The sequence below is a fragment of the Alligator mississippiensis genome, chromosome 9, assembly GCF_030867095.1.
Source record: "Alligator mississippiensis isolate rAllMis1 chromosome 9, rAllMis1, whole genome shotgun sequence".
NCBI classification, from domain to species: Eukaryota; Metazoa; Chordata; order Crocodylia; family Alligatoridae; genus Alligator; species Alligator mississippiensis.
In genome coordinates, this window is record NC_081832.1 from 77,678,567 (window position 1) to 77,699,337 (window position 20,771).

A 20,771-nucleotide genomic window follows, 5' to 3' on the forward strand; every position below is an offset into this window, starting at 1 on the left:
TCCTCCATCAGTCGTTAGCACAAATCCTTCTACATCCGGCCTGCGTCTGCACCCCTGTTCATTCATGCACAGAGCGGTGTCTCCTGAGACTGGGTCTTGCAGACGCGTCTTTCTTCCACGGGGAGCTGAATTCTGCTGCGCCATAACACCGACATAGAGAAACTCAACGCCTCGTGGTACAGACAGATGTCTGATTTACACTGGTTTTGTACTCTGATGCAGCTTACGCCTGGATCTGGAGCAGTTAGAGGTGTTAACGCATGCTGTAGGCAGTTGTTGCAGGGCCTTAAAACTAGCTGGTGGCAGAAAACCTGACCGACCTTTAGCACAAGGGTGCTGGGATGGATATGAGCAGATGAGATCTAAACTTACCTTGGTACAGTTTTACCCCTGAGTCTGTCCAGGGTAAATCTCTACCAGATTGGGCAAAATTACACTAATTGAGAAGTTGCATTGCCTGCTAGCTCCTTTTTTTACACGAATTTGAACTTGTCCATGACATCAGTCTTTGACTTTAAATTACCCCAGCTGAAGAGCTGGCCCACAATCTATTTTATTCATTGATGCTCATGTTCCCTTTGCCCTTCTCTAGGGGCGGATCCTGTGCTTGTTGAAACCATTGGCAAAGCTGCCTTTGCATTTAGGGGGCAGCTTTCAGCTTCCACCTTTGCAGAAGTCATATTGGCACGCAGGTGAGCCGCCTGGACCACCACTTCTTGAGAGAGTAAGAAAGTACAGGTTCAAACAAATCATCTACAGTTTTTAAAACAACAAGGAATATAGCAATCTGTGCACATTTTTTTCACCCCAAAATGATGATTAGCAACTAAAAATTCTGCATTAACTGTGTTTGAGCCCATTCAGTTTAGACCATTGAAGAAAGGCTTCGATACTTTTAACACCAATAACTCCTTGAAGACTTTTTTGTACCAAACTAAAAACGGCAAAACATCATCAAATCTGAAATTCAAACTCTGAATAGGATCATTTGTTTTTTTGCTTTCTCCCAAATTCAGGCTGCATCCAAGTTCAGGAAATTTAGATGATTAAAGGACATCCTTGAACACCCTTCCAGAATAAATCATTTGACTTCTTTGGCTGTTTTAAGGATATATAATATCTTTAGACTATTTTCAGTTCATTATAATGAAGTGATCTTCTTCCCCAAGTCTCTATCATTCAGATGATAGATTTAAAAAAAAAAAGAAGACAAAATAATATCCAAAAGAAAGATGTTGAAGCTCTTCTTGCATTTGCTTTTACATCATAGCACACTGCGGACAAAATGAGCGTAACATTTAAATAAAGCATCTGGTTTGGAGTCCAGGCTGCAATGCATGTTCGGATGGCGTGACCTTTGTCCTGATGAAGGGAACTAGAAGACTTAGATAAGTATTGATGATATGTCATAGGGATTAACAAAGAAACATCCTGTACGCTCACCAGGTATTGAAATCAGGTTTAAAAGCACTGGAGATTCACGTTATGTTGCTGTTGCTCTCCCTCCATCCTTTACAGCAATTTGCTGCAAGGTAAGACACAGTTCTCCTTGCTAAGACTCGTACTGAATAGTCCTAAATTTAGGCACTCTCCTTAGTTTCTCTGCAACGTTTCTACTGGAGACAAGACTGCTGAGAATAGCTTCAAAGGAGCTCCTTGATGACACCGCTGCTGTATAACTGTTGGAAAAGTGGCTGAAGGAGCCCAGACCTACCCAAAGTGGAAGTATCCAGGGGTCAGGACGGGTTGCGGGAGGCTTTGTGCGTATCCGTCTGTTCTTAGCGCTGGCACCGGCTCTTCTGTTCAGTTCCCTTGTTCCTGTTTGGTGCCATCGTCCCCTTTGTGCTCCATAGGAGACTTCTGCAAAGCTGAAAATGAACATGTACAAAAGAAATCGCTAATGGTTCAGGTGCAGTTTTTCTAGCTCCTGCTTTTGCGAGACCTTAAAGAGCTGCTCTTCCTTCTCATCCAGCGGTGGACCGGGTGATTGAGGTTCCCTCTCTCCATCTCCGGCTTGCAACACCTCACTCCAAGGGAACCTGGAAGGGACCTCTACCCCTTGTGCAGTGTCGTTCCCTGAGGCTACCGGGACAGGGGAGAGTGAGTTGTGGAAACTACATGCCTTCCCCCCCATGCCCACCACAATGATGGGCAGTAGCTGTACTACCATACAGCTGTCCGCCCTTTGTGGGCTCTGCTACTTTTGCCCCCAGACGGCACGCTCAGCGCCGCTGAGATGCACGTGCAGCATCCGCTGCCGACATCCTTGCAACCGCGTGGAGCGCAGAGGGGCGACCGGGCTGCACAGTTGCTCAGGAGATGGGCAGGGAGACAACTCATGCTCTCCAAAGGGGCACAGGACAAGCCTCACCCGGGGTAGTTCACAGGGCTCAGTCAGGTCACGTATAAAGACTTTGCAAATGATCCTTGCAACATTTCCAAGTTTTAGTCCATCTTTGTCGCTCACCAATATGGCCAAGCATGGGGGGCTGGACCTGATGATCTCGTGAGGTCCCTCCCAGCCCCTAACATCTATGAATCTACATCTAGGGCAAAACAAAAATAGAAGAAAAAAGAAAAGCCAATATTAAGGCAGTATTTTCATTAAAATCCAGGGGCCTATGAGTTTTTTTCCTTACCTGGAGGACAGTGCGATCACTGTGGATATATAAATTGCATTGTTTGTATTGGCAGTCTTGATCGTATCGATGCCGGCGATCAGGAAAATACATTCGTGGCATGAGCAGGTCCGTGAGGCACAAGGCTTTTCCTCCTTTAAAGAGCGCTTGTGCAAACAGTGTTTCGGGAGAGGGGTAGTCCGGCTGAATGCAGGCTTGTGCAAGGGCCAGGTGGGCTGAGTCTGATTTTTTATTAACATTAAACCCAACTGTTGGCTGTAGAGGAGAGGGGATGTCCTCGCATAAATCATAACAAGGTGAAAAATGCATGAGGAAAGGGCATGCAAAAGACTTAAGGCCATACCAGTCATGGCAAAACATGACCAATACGCTGCAAATGAAATATAAATGAATGAAATTTTATGATGTTTTATTTAATATGGTGGCTTAACAGAGCCGTTTTAGTATTGCCAGGCTCTGAAATGCAGCTCGTATTGATTCTGAGTTGATGGGATTACAAGGGGAGAAACCGCAATTACTGTGTTCTCTCATTTAAGAACATAAATTAAGGAGGAATAAGGCTCTTAAAGCTCTGAATTAAAAGAAGCAGCCGGAGATCGTTACTGGCTACGTTGTATTGGATTTACTTCCCTGCTGCATGATAACTTTCTAAGAATATCGTGTATTGACCTGACGAGACCCAGAAAGAAGAACCTAGTTACATGGATATTTTAATGAGGGAGTTTGCTGAATGCATCCTGATCAATAAGAGAGAGTCTGGAAACCCGCAGCGGTGAGAAAGCTATACATGACTTTATCTGAAAAAAATAATTTTGGCCTCCAGTGAGCGAGCGAGCGAGCACGCTAAGGAGAAGAGACCCGCACGCAAGCTTGGCATACGGAAGAGGCTCCTCCGAGGACATTTTGGCCCCAGCTGTGTTACAAAGCACGACAGAAGATGCTCTGTGGACTCTGGGTTTATGGATCAAAGAGCAAACAGAACAAAACCAAAACGTGCTGTCCCAGTCAAAATTATAGGTGGGGAGAAATAACCTACAGATAAGCGGGTGCATGCTCATTTGGGCAAAGACCTGATTTCTCTGCAGGGCAGCCTGGTTTGTGCCTTAAGCTGATTTACCTATTAGTTGCTTGCCCGCGAGCATTGACCACAAGACTCCCTGATTTATCTACAAATGCAAGCTGCTTCTTTATGCCCTTCTGGAATTCATTGCCACGGAGGTGGCCGAGGCAGAGGGCACAGCCAGGTTCAAAAAGGGTCCAGGCGGGTTTCTGGATGACGGGTCTATTAATAGCTGTTGAACAGAACGGCTGGAGATGTTTCCTCTGGCATCTCTAAACCCATCGTGGTGGATAATGGATAGATTGCTTTAGAAACATCCAGTTTGATGCTGTCCCTATACAGCATCCATTTCTGCCACTGCCAGAGACAGGATACCGGACTAAATGGACCATTGGTCTGATGCCGCTTATGTTGTTTGCCTGAGTTAGATTTTAATCATCCATCTCCCTGCCTGCCAGGTCGTGCATACCCCAAATGCACCGGTTTTGCACGGAAGCAGACATGCACGACCATTCCTGTATATATACCGGTTTCAACGTGTCAGAAAGCAGCTCTGAAACGGAGGAGCCGGGGTGGTCCTTCTCTTGTCCTCCATAAGGAAACAGCACAAGCTGTTGCACAGCTGGACCCATTTGCCCGTCACTCAGCAGTGCAAAAGCAGCCTCCTGGCATGCAAGATCTAGGGGTCACATCACAGGATGGTTGCCAGCGTCTCAGCAGTTCGGCTCTCTTGCTGCGTCCACTTCCAAAGCTGCCAGGGACGTGCTGCATCCACAGCCGGGTGAAAGGCGGGTGCTTTACCACCACGTGCAATGGATGAGGCTGTTCAGAAAAGCCAGAACCCGGCAGCGGTGAGGAAGTCTCCGGGGCAGATGAAGGGGCTGGAAACCCAACTGAAACTCCAGAAGCTGACCCTAACCCTAACCCCAACCCTATCACCTTAAGGAACGGCATCTCATTAAAAAAAAAAAAGACCTGAAGTTGAACAGTAATCGGTGCCTTTAAACTCTTGCTGCGTGTGACTTCAGTTTTACCCCACACCTTAGAGAGAGAGAGAAAAAAAGTCTAATGAGTATATCTTTACGCTGATTCAAAACACTTTAGATAGATCCTGTCACATGCTTTATAAGTTCCTGATTGATTGTGTGGAATTAAGTTATTGGGCAGAGAACCAGCTAATGGAAACACATTGATGAAATCATTTTTGAGGGACATTAAATGGAACTTAAAATAAAGCTGAAATGGCTTTATGGATTTTTCACTCAAATTGTTTATGAACATTTATCGCTGCTAAATTACACAGTGTCAAGGAGGCAGTCGGTACGTATGGGTTTTAATAGAAGTCTTTCTGAAATAATAATGCAGAAGTGAATAATTTATTACCCAGGGATGTACAGTACATTATGTTTAAACACAGATTATATGATTGTTGTCTGCTAACTCTGTCGGGCTGCTCCTAGATGAATTAGGGCGGGCGACAGTAACTAGTCTCAAAAGGTGAGACTAAAAAAAAAATCTTTCCTCCCTTTTGCAGTGAAGCAGCCCTTTATGGCGTAAGTTTTTCACAGTGGATGTGAAATGGTTGAATAGCAGATCAATCGGGCTGTGAAAAAAACCATTTATCAGTACATGTCATTTAACATTGCTATGGCTTCATGCTCAAGGGAAGGGAAGCCTGGCTGAGATGTCCCCGCCTGGGGAAAGAGGCTGGGTGCTGACGTCTGCATATTTGCAGATTGTGCATTTACACTTGCAACAAAAATCAGCCGCACTCACACTTAAAATAAAGAATGAAAACAAGAAGGCTGGACACGGGACTGGAAGGGGTCGTCCAGTCCCGTTGACTGCCGTCTCCAGCAAACCTGGCATCTGCCGCTGCCGTTCGTGAACTGCTCAACCTGCATTTTAGCCCTTGTTAAACAGCTGCCCTTCCCTCTTCTGCTACACCTAGTTCAGGAGCCGCGCTCCCCCGAGGGTCGGCAACCATCTTCTGATTTTCAGCCTGAATGTATTCACGGCCAGATCATATCCTTTTAGTCTCATATCAACCTTTTCCTTCAAGACGTATAGTTATTTTTTCCTTTCCGGTGCTCATCCCTCGGGCAGAGACACCAGCTGTGCGCCCTCTCACATCTGGATGCAGTCTTCCTGATGACGTCTCACCGGTGTGTCTTGCAGTGGCACGAATGCTTCCCAAATGACACTAGAAATATCTTACTATTTTGTTGTTTAAGGGCATTCCCAGTCACCGTTAATCCTTTTTTCCATCTACAGCCCAGTCTAGACCGAAGAAACAAGGAAACAGCCAGTTGTCACCAATTACTGATCTCTCTAAGGACAGTGAGTGACTCAGAGGATTCCTAAGGAGATACAGGATTTTGACCCCCAAGTCATCCATCCACACCTAGCCCCGGCCAGAAGCATACCCAACTTTGACCCTGTTTGAGAGTCCACGTGTCCCATGTGAAATGGGTTGGTGATCCCATTCTGGTTCCCGGTGCTCGGATGTCTGGGATGTAAGGAAAGTAGGGCTGACGCTATCGCAGCACCGCTCCAAGAGCAGGTCTTCAGCTGAAATGTCCGAGGATTGGAAGCAAATTGCTCCGCACTCATAAATTGAATAAAGACTGCTTGGAAAACATGGAGTTTGGTCCATCTTCCTCAGCACGTCCCTGGCCATTGCTGGGGGCTCGGAGGAGTGCAGTTGACTTGTGATTTCATCCTTTTTGGAAAAAAATGTTAAGTCAGAGCCAGAGTCTCAACTCAGCAATACGAGTGAAAAACAAGCCAGAATATTTATGCATGCTGTGACAGTCCTCCGAATACTCCCGTCCCTCCCACCCCCAAAATCTTTGTTTTATTATTCAGATATGTGCAGGATGCTGCTTTGGCTAAGTTTCATTGCAGAGCTAATAACCAGAGCAATTGTGTGGGATAAACCAAGACTTAAATGATTTGGAAACAGTTCAGAGAGGACAAATCAGATAATAATAACCTTCATGGTTGGTAAGTCGCAGCTGCTTCTGACAACTTGTAACGATAACGGCTTATAGTAAAGTCAAGAGCTAAGTATCTGTATTGGGCCATAGGATCAATTTTAATTCCCAAAGTATAAAGCTTCAAACTTTAGATTATTCTGTATCATCTTTGAGTTCACTTTGTTTTTCTGGGTTAAAAAGCAGGAGTTTGGGTTTGGGGGAGTGGTTTTATTAGAAAGCTTCTATTAATTCCAGCCTTATCGTAACACAGTGAGTGGCGGCATGGCTCTTACACCGACATAACCCGCATCTCTCTCTTGAAGCCAGTGGGATTTCTCTGTTATAAAACTGGCTTAAATGAGAGGAAGGTTGTGCCACTACTTTGTTTCTGTGCAAGGGGTAGGGATGGCAGCCTTGAATTTTTGGGAACGTGTTGTGCATCAGCTCTGAAAATTATACATCTATAACCATACATTAGTTGTTCAAACCTGAGAGCATTGGCACAAAGCAATAATAACGCCGCACATGGTTTAAAGACTTAAGCGATAGGTCTCAAAAACTCATTTGTCTAGTGGCTCCCCCCTGGATCTTTTCTTCAGTGCTCTTGAAAATATAAATCATGTCTGGTAAAGTTTGTAAGGTGACGCTAAAATACGGATCAGTCGGATTCACCGTTATCTCTGTTCTTCTACCACATTGGGCTTCTTTGAACCTCGTTGCCTTTTACTAGAGAGAGGTAAACATACAGTCAGAAATCTTGGACCAAATAACTTACCCGATAGACAAGTCTATACTGGAAAGCAGCACTCAGAAAAGGCTCAGATCTCAGGATCAATACCCTGGCCCTGAACTCCCAGATCGGTCCTTAAAGGAAAGGGGACTGTGTGACACTTAAATGTATATGCAGGTCAATACTGAGTAGTATGAAGGTGGTCTTACCTTGGTATGCAGCATGGGTGACTGTGATGGGATTACTGTGGCCTGCAGTGGTGTCTGCACCTCCAAAAGGTGGGTGAAAAACTGGAATGAGTTTGGTTTTCAGTTAAGAGTAATGAAGCAGCGGGACAGCTGAATTTCCCAAAGGCTGCGGAGGAGTCTCCGTCACGCTGAGCGGTTATGTCAGGGTGCTGTGTCTTTCCACCAGAAAGATGCAGGAATGACTGGGTGCAATGCTTTGGCCTCCATTGTTATGCAGGAGGTCAGATGAGATGACCGAAACAGTCCCTTCAGGCCTTGAAACCTAGAAATCTGTTACTAATGCCTAGTCAGGTAAACATGTAGTGGGCTGCCCATCTGACAAAGCTTAAATGTGAGAAAAGCACTGTCCTTGGCATGATCTAGTGGCTCCCCTCTGGATCTTTTCAGGCTCCAAAGCCTGAAGCAGGGGCAGGTCATGTTCTGGTCTCACCACAAAACCAGTGGCTGAGCTGGCACTTGGTTCAAGGCTTGCTTTCTTCATCGTATGTCTTCCCCATGGGGCAGCACCCCCTCCAACTGGCCATGAAGCAGCTTCACTTGCATTGCATGCCACTTGGAGCAGCTCCACGAAACCAGGTTGGCTTCTCTCCTTGGAGTCCAGCTCAGAAAGAAAACCTGTGAATAAGACACACGCCTCTATCTTAGTTAACAAAGCATGTGTTTGTATGTAGAGGTATTTATCCTCGGTAATCGTTCCTATTTTCCAAACTGGCTGCTTTCATTGGAGCTGCAACAGTTTTCCATGCCTAGAAGACAGGTCGTGGCCAATGCGAGCACTGTCCCCATGCAAGGTGCAATTGAGACAGCCAGGTTTGCAAATTCAGCTCCACGTCCCAAACCTGGATGCTTCTACGGACTGTGCGGGTGTGTGCAGGGCGACATGGGGGTCCGATGAGCTGTAAATATTGCCACGTGTGATTTGCAAGTCACTCCCCTGCTGACAGTTTGTTCCATCTCCAACTTGTGTTTTGTTTTTGTTTTGTTATTTCAGGAGCAGAAGGCACAGTGTTCCCTAAATCCATAGAAACTCCCAATGTCAGGGCAGACCCCTTCAAGGAACTAAGGTAAACTTTGGACTATGGTTTAAACGTAACGCAGTGGCGCCTTGTTGGAATTTGGCATACTGATGTGTGGTGTTTGCATCTCCGCACGCACAGGCGGGGACTTTGCTTTGCAGTGCATGGAGCAGGGGAGATGATTCTGCCTTTCAGAGCTGCAACCCCTTCCCCGACATGGTAATTGTGTCTAGTAGAGCTCAAGTGCCACATTCACTGAAACACCACCCACCAAAGCCTGTGTTTTGGGGGCACAGGCATCTCAGCTTCAGATGCCCTCGTACTAATGCAGAGCTCCACTTACTTCAGAAGATGCGTACTAGCCATGAGCAAGCCGCTGGAGGTCTGATATCTAGGATAAGGGGAACAAGCACCTCCTGGAATAGGAGATATTTTGGGTGAGGGGACTTATTTTAACTAACTCTTGCAGCCTCTTCCCCTTTCCCCCCAATAGTATGTGCTTATGATATGAATGGTAGGTGGGTAGAGTTGAGAAGGGGCACTTGGCCAACGCCGGGCATGCAGAAGGTAACAAAACTCACCGCATTTCCCAACCTGGATCCCATTCGTTTCGGTAACTGAGGTTTCAGATGCAGTGAAAAAGATGGGCCCTGCCACTTGTCAGCTAGATGCTTTCCCACGCAGATGATGGGTGAAAACCCCAAGGTCTGTTATGGACTAAGTCGTTTTAATGCCTTCATCCAAGTAGACATGAAGTCAGCTCACTCTATAATTAACCCCTACTCAAAAACACGTCTCGTCATTAGACCTTTGGTGCCTGTCCTTGCTTCCTTGGGGAAGTTCACTGAGGAGGTGGTGTGAGATCAGGAGTTATGTCTACATGCCACAGACTTAGTTCATCCTTCTCAACATGGCCCTGTGTGTATATTTACAGCACTGAGACAGGACATGGGACAAGCAGTTCTTGGTAATGGTTTCCACACCAACGTTGGAAGTAGTTATGGACCAACCAGATCACAGGGCAAGTTCAGACATGGCTTAGTACAGACAGACAAAAAGTCTGAACTGAATCGATTCAGTCTGCACAGGTTAGTCTAAGCTGCATAAATTGAACGGACAAGCAAGTGAACAGACATTCACTTTTGATCCCAGAAACTCAGCCACATGCCTGCAGTGGCCCAGACCTGAAGCCAGGAGGTGCTAGAGCACGCCTCCCTGCTCAACTGGGGCAGACAGCTTGAGCCAAGGCCTGCCGGGGGGGGGGGCAGGGTTTGCAGGGGAGGTGCAAAGCATCCTGGGATGCTGGGGGACTGTGAGTAAACTTGGATCTGGAGGGGATCTGGGACAGAAGTTCAACAAACCAATTTAACCTAAATCACTTCAGTCTGATAGTACATCCATCCAGGTTTACCTTAAACCAGTATCGGCTGTTTTGAAAGTGGTTTATGTGCACTGAACTTCTGTTGGGTTACAGATTTGAACTGATATCCAATCACTTTATACCAGTTAATGCATAACTTCTGTCCCTAGCCCTTCTGAGTCTCTGTCACCTTTTTTCCTATTTCTTGGGACACATTCCCAGTTGTTTCCATTTAAAAAAATCAGATCACTAATACCAGGGTGTTTTGCTTCAGTTCATTCGAGAAGCCCACTATACTGCAGTCTGTGTTAGCATTCGCCATGCTGCCTCCCTCTTGAGAGAGGGTTGTTTTTTCCTAAAATGATGGAGTAGATGCAGCCCAGATCCAGGGGCAGGGTCTCCCCTGGCAGAAGACCCCCCAGGAAATGATGTGACCGCATGGTTACAGCTTGCTGCACAGTGCTTCTAATTCCTTCAATCCACCGCGTATCGGTTTCCCTGTTTTTCCTTCAAAATAAGGTGGCAGCTACTGTCGCTACCTATAGGAGAGGAAACCCTCTGCTCCTGTCACCAAGGGGACGAACATGTGCACGCCTGCTTCCCTTTGCTTAAGACGCGCTGCTTGTCCTCTCGGAAGAAATGTCACTCGGTAACATCCGTCCCTCCACCCCCTCCACGTCCCTCGCTTTTTCCCACCTTGCAACTACCGTCCGCGGCGTCTGCGTGTCACCGGGAATGATATGTTCCAGGTGATTACACAAGCATCGTTCTCAGCAGACGGTCTGTCGTCTTCTGGCTGATAAATGGTCTTGGTTCATGCAGGCTAGTTCATTTATTAGTCACTGGCTGCTTTACAAGTACATGGTCACCTTTCCGGAGAACAGTCGCTGTTTCGCTGTTGATCACCGCCCGCTTCTGGCCGGTCGCCTCGTTTGAATCTTCTCTTCAAATGTGTTTGGCGTGCGGTGGCCGAGATGGGGGGATTCAGGCAGCCGTATATTTGTAGTACACACCTGAAGTGCCAGAGGCACGGCCGCGGCGTTGAACGTTTCAGGTAGGGGAGATCCATATGCTCATCAGGATCGCGTTGCTCCGTGTTTGACCCCGTTTCTGAGCTATCGTGCTAGTTTTGACCCGTTTACACAGGCAGGAACGAGCTGCTCCTTTGCTGCAGCCAGGCTTCTCAGACAGGGGTCAATATAAATCCAGATCAGGCCAAAACCAGGTGCGACTCAGGTTTTTCTCTCTCTTACCATATTCCTACTGCACTCTGCAACTCTGTTGAGCATGTCAGAGATCACAAAGAGTTTCTCTAGTGGAGGCTGGTGCAGGATGGCGCTAGTTAACGCGACATATTCTGCGAAGTGGCATCTTAAGCACTTAACAAGTCAAACTAGTTGAAAAATGCAAAACACGTAGTTGTAGATGCTTTCAAACAAACCCGCGCGGGCGCTGAACACGGTCTGGCCGCATTAGCATGGTACCGCGCTCCTCTAATTAGCCCTGCTGTGTGCCGGCTGGATATAGCCTGAGAACAGAACGGCTTCTGTAGGAACAGGAGCCCACCAAGATACCGGAGGCTAAGTCACTGCATAGATGACATGCATGCATTTTCCTGGAGTATAAAAGGGGGGAAATAATAGTTTTTCCTTGATTCCTGAACCTTTCTTCCAGGCCAAACCAGTGAGCTACTGCTTAGGGCATTTTAGCAGCGGAGCAAAGAAAGAAGAAATCATGGAGTGATACAGAGGCCAGCACCTTTCACCCCCAAATATTATAAGGAAGAAAATTGCATTTAGTCACCTGCACAAGCCAACCAAACCAGAGTGCCCCTTCTCCCTTTACCAGTCGAGCACAGCAAAGGGGAAATACATTCCCTCAGGCCTGAAGGGATTTATTCTTTGACCAAAGTTAATTATGACCCACTAAAACTACCAAATGGCAGATGAAATGTGCTTACAGTATGATTTTATTAGTACAGTGCTGTCACATGTACAGTAGCAAGCTATCTAAATAGTCCAAGTGAGACCTATTGTACTAGACAGCCATTTAAATACAATGTTCAGCTAATGTAGCAATATTCATTTTGTAAAATAATAATTCTTGACGAATTAAGGTCTCTTTCATCTGCGTTTCGCTAAGCAGCGTAGACGCTTTCAATAAATGGGCACGCACGCTATCTCAGTCCAAAACCCATTACATTCATAAAGATTAATAAGATAAGAATGGGAAGAAATGAGGAAAATGAATGGGACTAAAAGAGGAAATAGCTGATGAAAAATGGAAGACTGTTACTAATAGGATTGTGTGCGATGCTGAGCCGTATTTTAGCGGTGCAGGGAAAAGAGGGGCCTACATCCCCAGCTGGTGTCAGTGATGGAGGGAGGGATTTGTACCAGTGGTGCAACTGGTCCATGTTAGTATCTGACTGGCTTATCCCAAAGGACCCAGTTCTGCTCTTAGTGACCCCAAGAGCAATGCTGAAGGCAGCACTGGGTGACAGCAGGCTTGGGCTCCAGGAGTGAACATTATCCCCTGCATCACAATAACAAATGCTGGAGAGTTATTTCATATCACCAAGTCTGTTAACTAGGTACAAGCAAGCCAGGCCTGTCTCCGTACACATTGGGCTCTGCCAGCTTGAAGACCATGCAACACAGTGAGCACCACTAGAAGCCCAAGGAGTTTTAAAGGATACAGCCCTATTTCTTATGCACTGCCAAAGTCCTGATCCATCTGGGAATTAGTTATCTAGCAGCCCCCACCTCATCTAATCGCATCCTCATGGTAGTTACAACTGGCTGAGGCATTTTTGCTGTTGGACTGAGCTTTCCGGAGCCAGCTGAAGCTCCCTGTCATTGAAGTGCGGCGTCTGGTAGCTCCCCAGAGCCCCCTTCCACCTCGTGAGGTCTGCTGCAAAGCCTAGCCAAGGCAATAGAAGTCGTTCCCTACACTGCAGAGGGCCTTGTGCTCTATACAGTGTACTTCTGAGGTCAGGCTTGAGAACAGTCAGGGCCAAACTTTTGGGCAGGCATGCCACAGATTAGCCCCACATCCCCCCCGAGTGCTACTCTGATCCGTTTCCCCCCACCTGAACTGCTCTGTTTTTTAGCAGTGGATGCACATGCTGAATCAAAGCCCTGGCTGGCAGAAAACAGTCAAGCACCGACCTTTCAAGTGTATAGAGCTTGCATTGAGTTGCACCAGTGAGGCTGCTGGTGCCACCCTGGCTAAATCAGGGCACCCATGTCTTTCACGTGGATGTTGATCATGTCTGCACAGAAAGGTCAAACCTCCTGAGAGGGCTCCTAGGACCAGCTCTCGATTGTGAAACACTGCCCGGCGAGACCTTCAGCGAGATGGTGCCAGGAATAGGCTTCTGGACAAGAGATGCTGGGGTGTCTCCTGGGCACCAGTTCTCCCATTTGCCCTTTGGCCACAGCCAAGGATGGAGCCCTCTTGAAGAGCTGGATGTTAAACTAGCATAAATGTAATGATTGTTCGGCTGCAGCTGTACAAGCTTCTTGATTTCTTGAAGCAGAACAGAAAGGATCCTAGAGCCGGCTCCAGTCCCAGGTATTTCAGACCACCACGTCACGTCCAGCTTCTTGCACAGCGAGGGAGGGTCTTTGCTCACGTTACTCCACTTCCCTCCCATTGTGCATAGCTTGGCACTTCCCAACCTTATCATTTGTCCCATTGGTTATCATTAACCCTGAAGCCTCTCGATCATGCCCTGACCCAAGTTCCTTTACGCTATAAATTTGCAGAGGCGGTGAGGTTACCAACCCAGCAGGGAGTTTAGTACCGAGGCACCGAATCTGCCAAGAGCTGCCTCAACGCCCTAATTTAGCTGCGAGATGCAAACATTTCTGTTGGCCTTGGGCTGCTTTGGCTTTACTTCCATCCTGGTCGCTTCAGCTGCCTTCCAAGTACAGCACTGCTTTTTATAGCAGTCGCTCTTCCGACTTCAGAGACAAGCACATGCTAATACAGTGGGATCCCCTAACTCATCCAGCATGCACCGTATGCAGAGGTGGCTTTTGCAGCTGTGTGAAGATTGCTTAACCTACCGCTGTGAAAGGAGCGCTGCACCCTAAAATGTCACACTGCAGATTAAGGGAGGCAGAGTATATTTGAAGGGGCATTAAAATACTGGGGTACACATAAAATGATGCGAGTCTGGTCAATAAGGACCATTTCAGTGCTGATTTATATTCATAGTAACATGTATATGGAAAAGAGAAACAACGAGTGGGGATAAGGGGATGCTTGCTCTAGCACGAACCCCAGATATAGGTGTTAAAAAAAGCAACAGGACAAACAGCAACTACAACCACGAGCGAGTTTGTATTATAATAAACCCCTGTGAATTGGGCATGTGTGTGTGCATGGGGAGGAGTGGGGGTGGAAACAGATATGCCCCATTGCTGTTACGTGACCCTCCTTGGAGAAAAGTGTGGCGTGAGAATAAGGAAGCCGAGAGGTTCACGAGGGGATCGTCACGTTGAACGCGTACTGAACGGCCCGGCAGACATCCTGCCATGCCAAGGTAACTTCTCCCCCTGGTAATTGGTCATGAAATTCATGAGACCGCTGCCCCCACCCAAGCAATTATGCAGCATAATCACAGTCAGTTCCCATTTAACCTACAATATTGCTCCAGTAAGAAAAATATTGCTTGATTATTCTGGTCCTGCAGTCCTTCTTAAATGAAGACAGGTTTCCTATACTGCCAAGTAAGTCTTTGTTTCTGGGGTGATATTCATCATTAATCCTGCCTGTTATCTCCGGTGGTACATTTGTTTAGATTCACGAGATTTATCTCCTGTCTGGGGGCATTGTACCCGCAACTGCCGTTTGGTGCTAGGTAGGGGAATTATCATTTGCTCCTTATTCACAGCCTGTGTGCAGTCAACAAGGGTAGTTCACAAAGGCCTATGCGCCAAGATCCTTTGGGACCGAAGAGAAACTTCCCTGTATGCATCAGTCTGTCCAGACAGGCATTAGCGTACACGCACTTGAATCGTACAAGAGCAGAAGCTTGATTTTTTTTTTTTTTTTTTGTCGCTACCAGGGCTTCACACCACTAACCTTGAGTGGAAAATAGATGCTAATAAATGCAGGGTCTTAAAAATGTGAATTATAGCCATTTCACACTTCACGGCAGACTCGTAGTGGTGAAATGGCTTAATACTTAATTACAATGCTTGTCCTTCCCTCAAGTGCAGATGACGTCCCTCTGATAGATTTTTGCAATGACATCTGTGGAAATAAGAGGAGAAGCTAATTAGGGATTCATATAATCCAGAATATTGACTGCGTGCTCATTAAAAGGATGGGGTGACACCCATTCCAACTTGATGCATGCATCTGTTAGTTTAGTCTGCTCCCCGAGGTGGTGGGTTTTGGGTAGTTGTTTTTTTTTTTGGAAGGCCTTACCGAAAATGAGAGCAATGCCTTCCAGGCCCTGGGATGCAGATGTTGAGAGCAAACGCTCCTTTTCATTTACATTTCATTAATGATGAAGCATGGCGACGCAGCGTGGCAGTGGGATGCTTTATGGCTCGCACTTCAGGGGCGATAACTGCTCTGCGGTCTCTTGGGAGCATTTTTGTGGTGTTGAGTGTAATGGGATCCACAGAGTATTGACCAAGCATGACCGTAAGCATGCCAAAAACGATCATTAGACAAGTCCCTAGCAGGGAGGGCAGGCGAGCCAGCCTATTCGTTTCCATGCCGGTTGTGCAGCGCGTTCCTCCTCCTCCTCCTCTTGCAACAGAGCATTTCCACTGAAGTATTTATGTAGGTGAGCTCCGAGGTAATGTACTGTAAATCAATTCTTGTACCGGCATGAGATGTGACATTTTTAATAAACTGTGAGATTCTCAATCACTGTTGTTATCATAACAGCATTTATGCTTAAAATATAGCTGTCTGCACAAAGAGTACTGTGCGTGGAATAAAACAGCAAATGAAGGGTGGGCTGGAAGCAACGTTGCCCTTGTCTCAAACTCGTGATTAAGATCCCAGCCCGGCTCTGATTTCCTTGCAAACTCTATTGTACTTGGAACTGAATTATTTTCAGGGAAATCTTGGCCCATCCGTGGGAAAGGAGAGCTATTACTTGTAGTGTGGTCTCCAATGAATGGAGGGCACCCAAAGATCAGCGTGGAAAGGCGTGCTGCTTTTGCCGTCGTCTCTGAATGTGGTACCCGTAGGTGAGAGTTGTCAAGAGAACGGTTGTCCTATTTTTATGAGCTGAGCTTTTGGTCTCTAAAGGAGCATTTTGCACACTCCTGCTTTCCCAGGATTATAGCGGGCAGGAGATTCCAGAAGTCAGGTGCGCAAACCTGCCTGGTCTCCTTTGTGCTGAGCTGCTCCTTGCATAGAGGAAACTTTGAATGGCATAAAACTCACATAACCAGCTCTCTTTGCTAGCTGTACACCAGCTGCTCCTGGAAAAAAGACAACTTATGGCAGGAAAGGAGCTTGGCCAGAGCATCCTCCCGTCCTGTAACCTTGGATCTCAGGTCAGAAACAGTGTTAGGCATCATATGTTAGACCAGTATATTTGTGGGGGGATATTACACCAGTATATATTAGACCAGTATATTGATATTAGACCAGTATAATATTAGACCAGTATATACTAGATCAGTATATTGATATTAGACCAGTATATACTAGATCAGTATATTGATGTTAGACCAGTATATATTAGACCAGTATATTGATATTAGACCAGTATATACTAGATCAGTATTTTGATATTAGACCAGTATATATTAGACCAGTATATACTACATCAGTATATTGATATTAGACCAGTATATATTAGACCAGTATATTGATATTAGACCAGTATATATTAAACCAGTATATTGACCAGTATATCTATTGCTCTATATCGGATCAATATTCTTGGCTTATTTGACCCTTTATACCATTTTTTCTTGAAGAAAAAGAAGAATGCCTTGCATTCGAAAACTTATCTAACCAGCTGTTGGTGCAATGAAAGAATAAAACAGCAAATGAAGTTGGAAGCAACACTGCTTGGATCCCATAAGGATCCCATAAAGATCCTTGCGTCTTGGAAACCTCTACACATTTTTATCCCAGAACTGAAGTCCCCGCACAGGCAAACCCACCGAAAATCTGGTGCTTTATCGTCAGCTGAAACGCTGCCAGCATCAGGTCGGCAGATCCCAGACATGGGCTGCTTAAGGCTGACTTCTGATCTGCCTGGCACCGACCCGGTGAAAGGCAACCCATAGGGCCAGCGCTTTGTCAGGACTTCATCTGCTCATTATTTTCCATTCAGAAATGGTTTTTGAAAGTATCAGTGCAGAGAAAAATACATATAGATCTCTATATATCGTGGGTTTTTTTATTTTTTGGTACTCTGTGTACTTATGAAGAGGATCATAAATATGCACTCAAGGTTGCAGTGATTTTTATCCTCCCTTAAACTGTGCATTGCATTTCTAATAGCTGTTTCCCCCCCAAATGAAACAGCAAGAGAGACCTATTTTTCACATGGTTTGAATTGATTTTGTCTTTTAACGACAGGTTGCTGCCACTGATCTGTTCCTCACGTAGATATTGCTGGGCAGATTTAATCCACAGGAAATTGTGGCAGCCTCAGCTTTTTGAATATCATTAATTCCCTAGCATGCCGAGCAGGCCAGAGATGCCTAAGGTCATAAAAAAAAAAGTCATTTCGTTCTGTATTTTTCAAATGGCTTTTGGTGGGTGGTCTTCCTCGTGGCCCCGCGGCAGCACAGCTAATGAGGACCCATTTCTAAATAGGACTCAGACTCAAAAAGCTGCATCCCTCAGGCATGGGAGCAGCACTTTGAAAAGAGGAGAGCTCTTGCTTATTCATCCAACGTGGCGTGAGCTCCGTGTCAGAAATGATTTCCTTATCAGCGGCCTGTTTCGAATGAAGCGCATTAAACAGGGAGCTGCCACCCTGCCGTGGATGGCGACTATAGCTGCTCTGTAGGTGCGTCATAATGAATCCCCAGGGCCTGGATCAAAGATATAGAAGTAGACACAGCTACAAAAGAAGGACCCTTTGGTTTTCCATATGGGTATGTTAGGGATGGAGCTGAACCAGAAATCCTGGACCGCTCCAGCAACATCCAGACCCAGATCGATGCTCTCTGGCACGTCCCGAATGGGTTTTCCTTGCCAGTTCTTCCCCTGCTCTCTGCCTGGACCTCACAGTTAGCCATTTATTACCAGAGAAAAATGGTCATCCCCTCTGCAACCCTCAGCTGCACTGAAGTAGGAGAGGAAAGCCTCGCTCAGGAGGAGAGGAAGACGCGTCGCACCTGCTTCTGCAGAGGGATGGACAGGAGATCCTGTCTCGAGAGGCAGCGGTCTTACTTCCAAACTTGGCTGGCACTTCTTGTGGGAAGATGACGTGCCTTGCCGACGGGCGGGCTGGCGGCGAGACGATTCCTGGGAACTAGAGCCTAAGTCGTCTCCGGCCAGACCTTCAGAAAGAACAACGAAAGGCTGAACTTCATCGGTTTTGCATGCAAAGTGGTAGCAGCTGTTTCTCCCATCCGCCGAAGTGGCTGTTATAAATATACAAATACATACACCTCATTGGCAAGTAAAATAATGTGCGTGTTTCATTTCAGCTACACGAGGGCAATGTGTCCTTGGATGGAATAAGCCAAATGAGTATTATAGTGGTGTGTATATCACACCGCGCCGTGTGGCTTCAGGGCCATGTAGATGTGGAAGCAGAAATTTGATTACAGCCCAGTAATAGGCAGAAAGCAGATGACTGGCTCCGAGAGAGAGTCAGAAAAATACATTTTGAAACGCGTCTCCTGAGACGGGGAAGCGAATTTCACAGGGCATGGACGGTAGCTTCAGGAGAGGGCTCGCCCTCGCTAGGTTAGAATAACACGGGGCACGAGCTGAGATTGAAATGGCGCTGGGCTCATGGGAGCTGACAGCTCATTCACTAGCTGAAACGCTCACGTGGGTCCTTCTTTATTTATTGAAGCCCATGACCCATTTGTCAACGTTAGACGACAGCGTTGGCAATTTAATGCAGTATTTCAGGTCAGGGTCGCTCCTGCGTGACCCTGTTAGCAGGCTCTGGCGGGGGGGTAAGGGAGACGTGCAACCTTGCACGTGGCAGCTGGTCCGGTTGGCATCCCGCGGCTTCCAAGTGCTTTTCCCTTCCTCCCCTAGCAGGACGTTTATGAAGCCGTGGGCTCAAAACAAACCTCCAGCCAGAATTGCTTAGGGAGTCTAGGAGCAAGGAGATCACCCAGCGTCCAGCCAAGGTGATCCCGGCTAAATCCAACCATGCTTGGGATCATTATTTCCATCAGTTGTGCATTGGGCAGAAGGGTCTCCGGGTGTCTTCTGCTGAGATGAGCTGCAAGGCAGGTCAGGCTCTCTTCTGGCATAGAAGCAGGCACCAAACCAAGGCAAAGGCATAGAGCATCCTCCAAAATGGTGTTTTGTCACACTCAAGGGTATAGACATGAGTCAAGGTCCTCACCGCTCTCATGAGGTTGTGCAAGGGTGCAAAAGGCAGTAAGTAACCCCCTTGTTCTCCCTTTCTCAGGCTTGACCGGGCCCTAGTTCACCGCCCAAAGTCAGACCCTGCCACCCAAAATCTCTCTGTGCTTTTCCTGCAAAGGGGATAGATCAAGAACGATCGCCACTCCTCTGCCAAGTTCTCTTCTGACCGCAGGTTGCGGGGAGGGTCACCTTGAAGTGATGCTGGGGACCCCATTCAGGAGAATAAGCACAAAAAATAAAGGGCTTGGTTTGCAAAGTGCAGGAACAGCTGAGGTCATAACACAAGGGAAACCATTGCCTCCCAGCAAGCATTGGAAGTGCCGAGGGGTCGGGGTAATGAAGGGATACTGCCGCCAAAATGAAATGTTCCCTGCCAGTGAACTTAATGAAAAGCTGCTTACATTTGATATAATCAGGGCAAAAGAAAAAGAAAGAGGCAGCGTTTTATGTATGCCTGTAGCACTGGATTGTGCTGGAGCAGGATAAAAATGTGCCACGTCCTGGGTCTCTCTTGAAGTATTAACATTTTGAGAGACAGAGAAGGAGGTAATGTAAGTGTCAATTTATTTTTTTTTATTAAAGATTTGATGTCCTAGCTTTAATTGAAGGTGTAGTAAATAGAAATGGAGATTAATGGTGGGTTATTAGAACTGTTCGCTTTGATAGATAAAATGCAGTATCTTCTCATAAGGTATCAGAGGTTAAAGATTATTACTGCTTCATATGGCTTCTGTAATGAAAGTCTCTCTGTTACAACTCATGGGGTATTACTGAATGTGTGCGTGTGTGTGGAGTCATTAGTAATGGATTAAAATTGCAGTAAAACTCCCATAAGAAAAACACGATGTCTTACGAGTATCAGCTCGTGAGCTCTCCAAAAAAGACAACAGGTTTTATAAACCTGAAGCTTGGACATAAAGCCTCCTTCAATGCAAGCTAAAAGCAAGAACCTGAAAACAGCCGACAAACTTCTGGAAACCTAAATCCTGATCCGAATGCGAGCTGTAGATTTCCCTAGGTTAGATGCTACTGGATGTTAACAGGCCCTAAGCTACTGCATGGTTTATACACTTCTAATTAATTAAAAATGACATTTCTGACAGATCCTTTCAGGGTAGAAAGTTAAGTCCTTCATAATTGCTATACGTTCCTATCTGCAAACGCCGCCAAACCACTCTGTAC

At 46.4% G+C, this 20,771-nt stretch overlaps 1 protein-coding gene across 3 annotated transcripts in view; it reads left to right on the plus strand.

Annotated features, from left to right (window-relative positions):
* SGCD (sarcoglycan delta) overlaps positions 1–20,771 on the plus strand; it is a 496,907-nt gene that overhangs the window by 449,921 nt on the left and 26,215 nt on the right. For all 3 annotated transcript variants that reach the window (XM_059712937.1, XM_059712938.1, XM_019475988.2), the window contains one exon: positions 8,647–8,719. In XM_059712937.1, the coding sequence (XP_059568920.1) occupies positions 8,647–8,719 (73 nt within the window). The remainder of the gene's footprint in view (positions 1–8,646; positions 8,720–20,771) is intronic.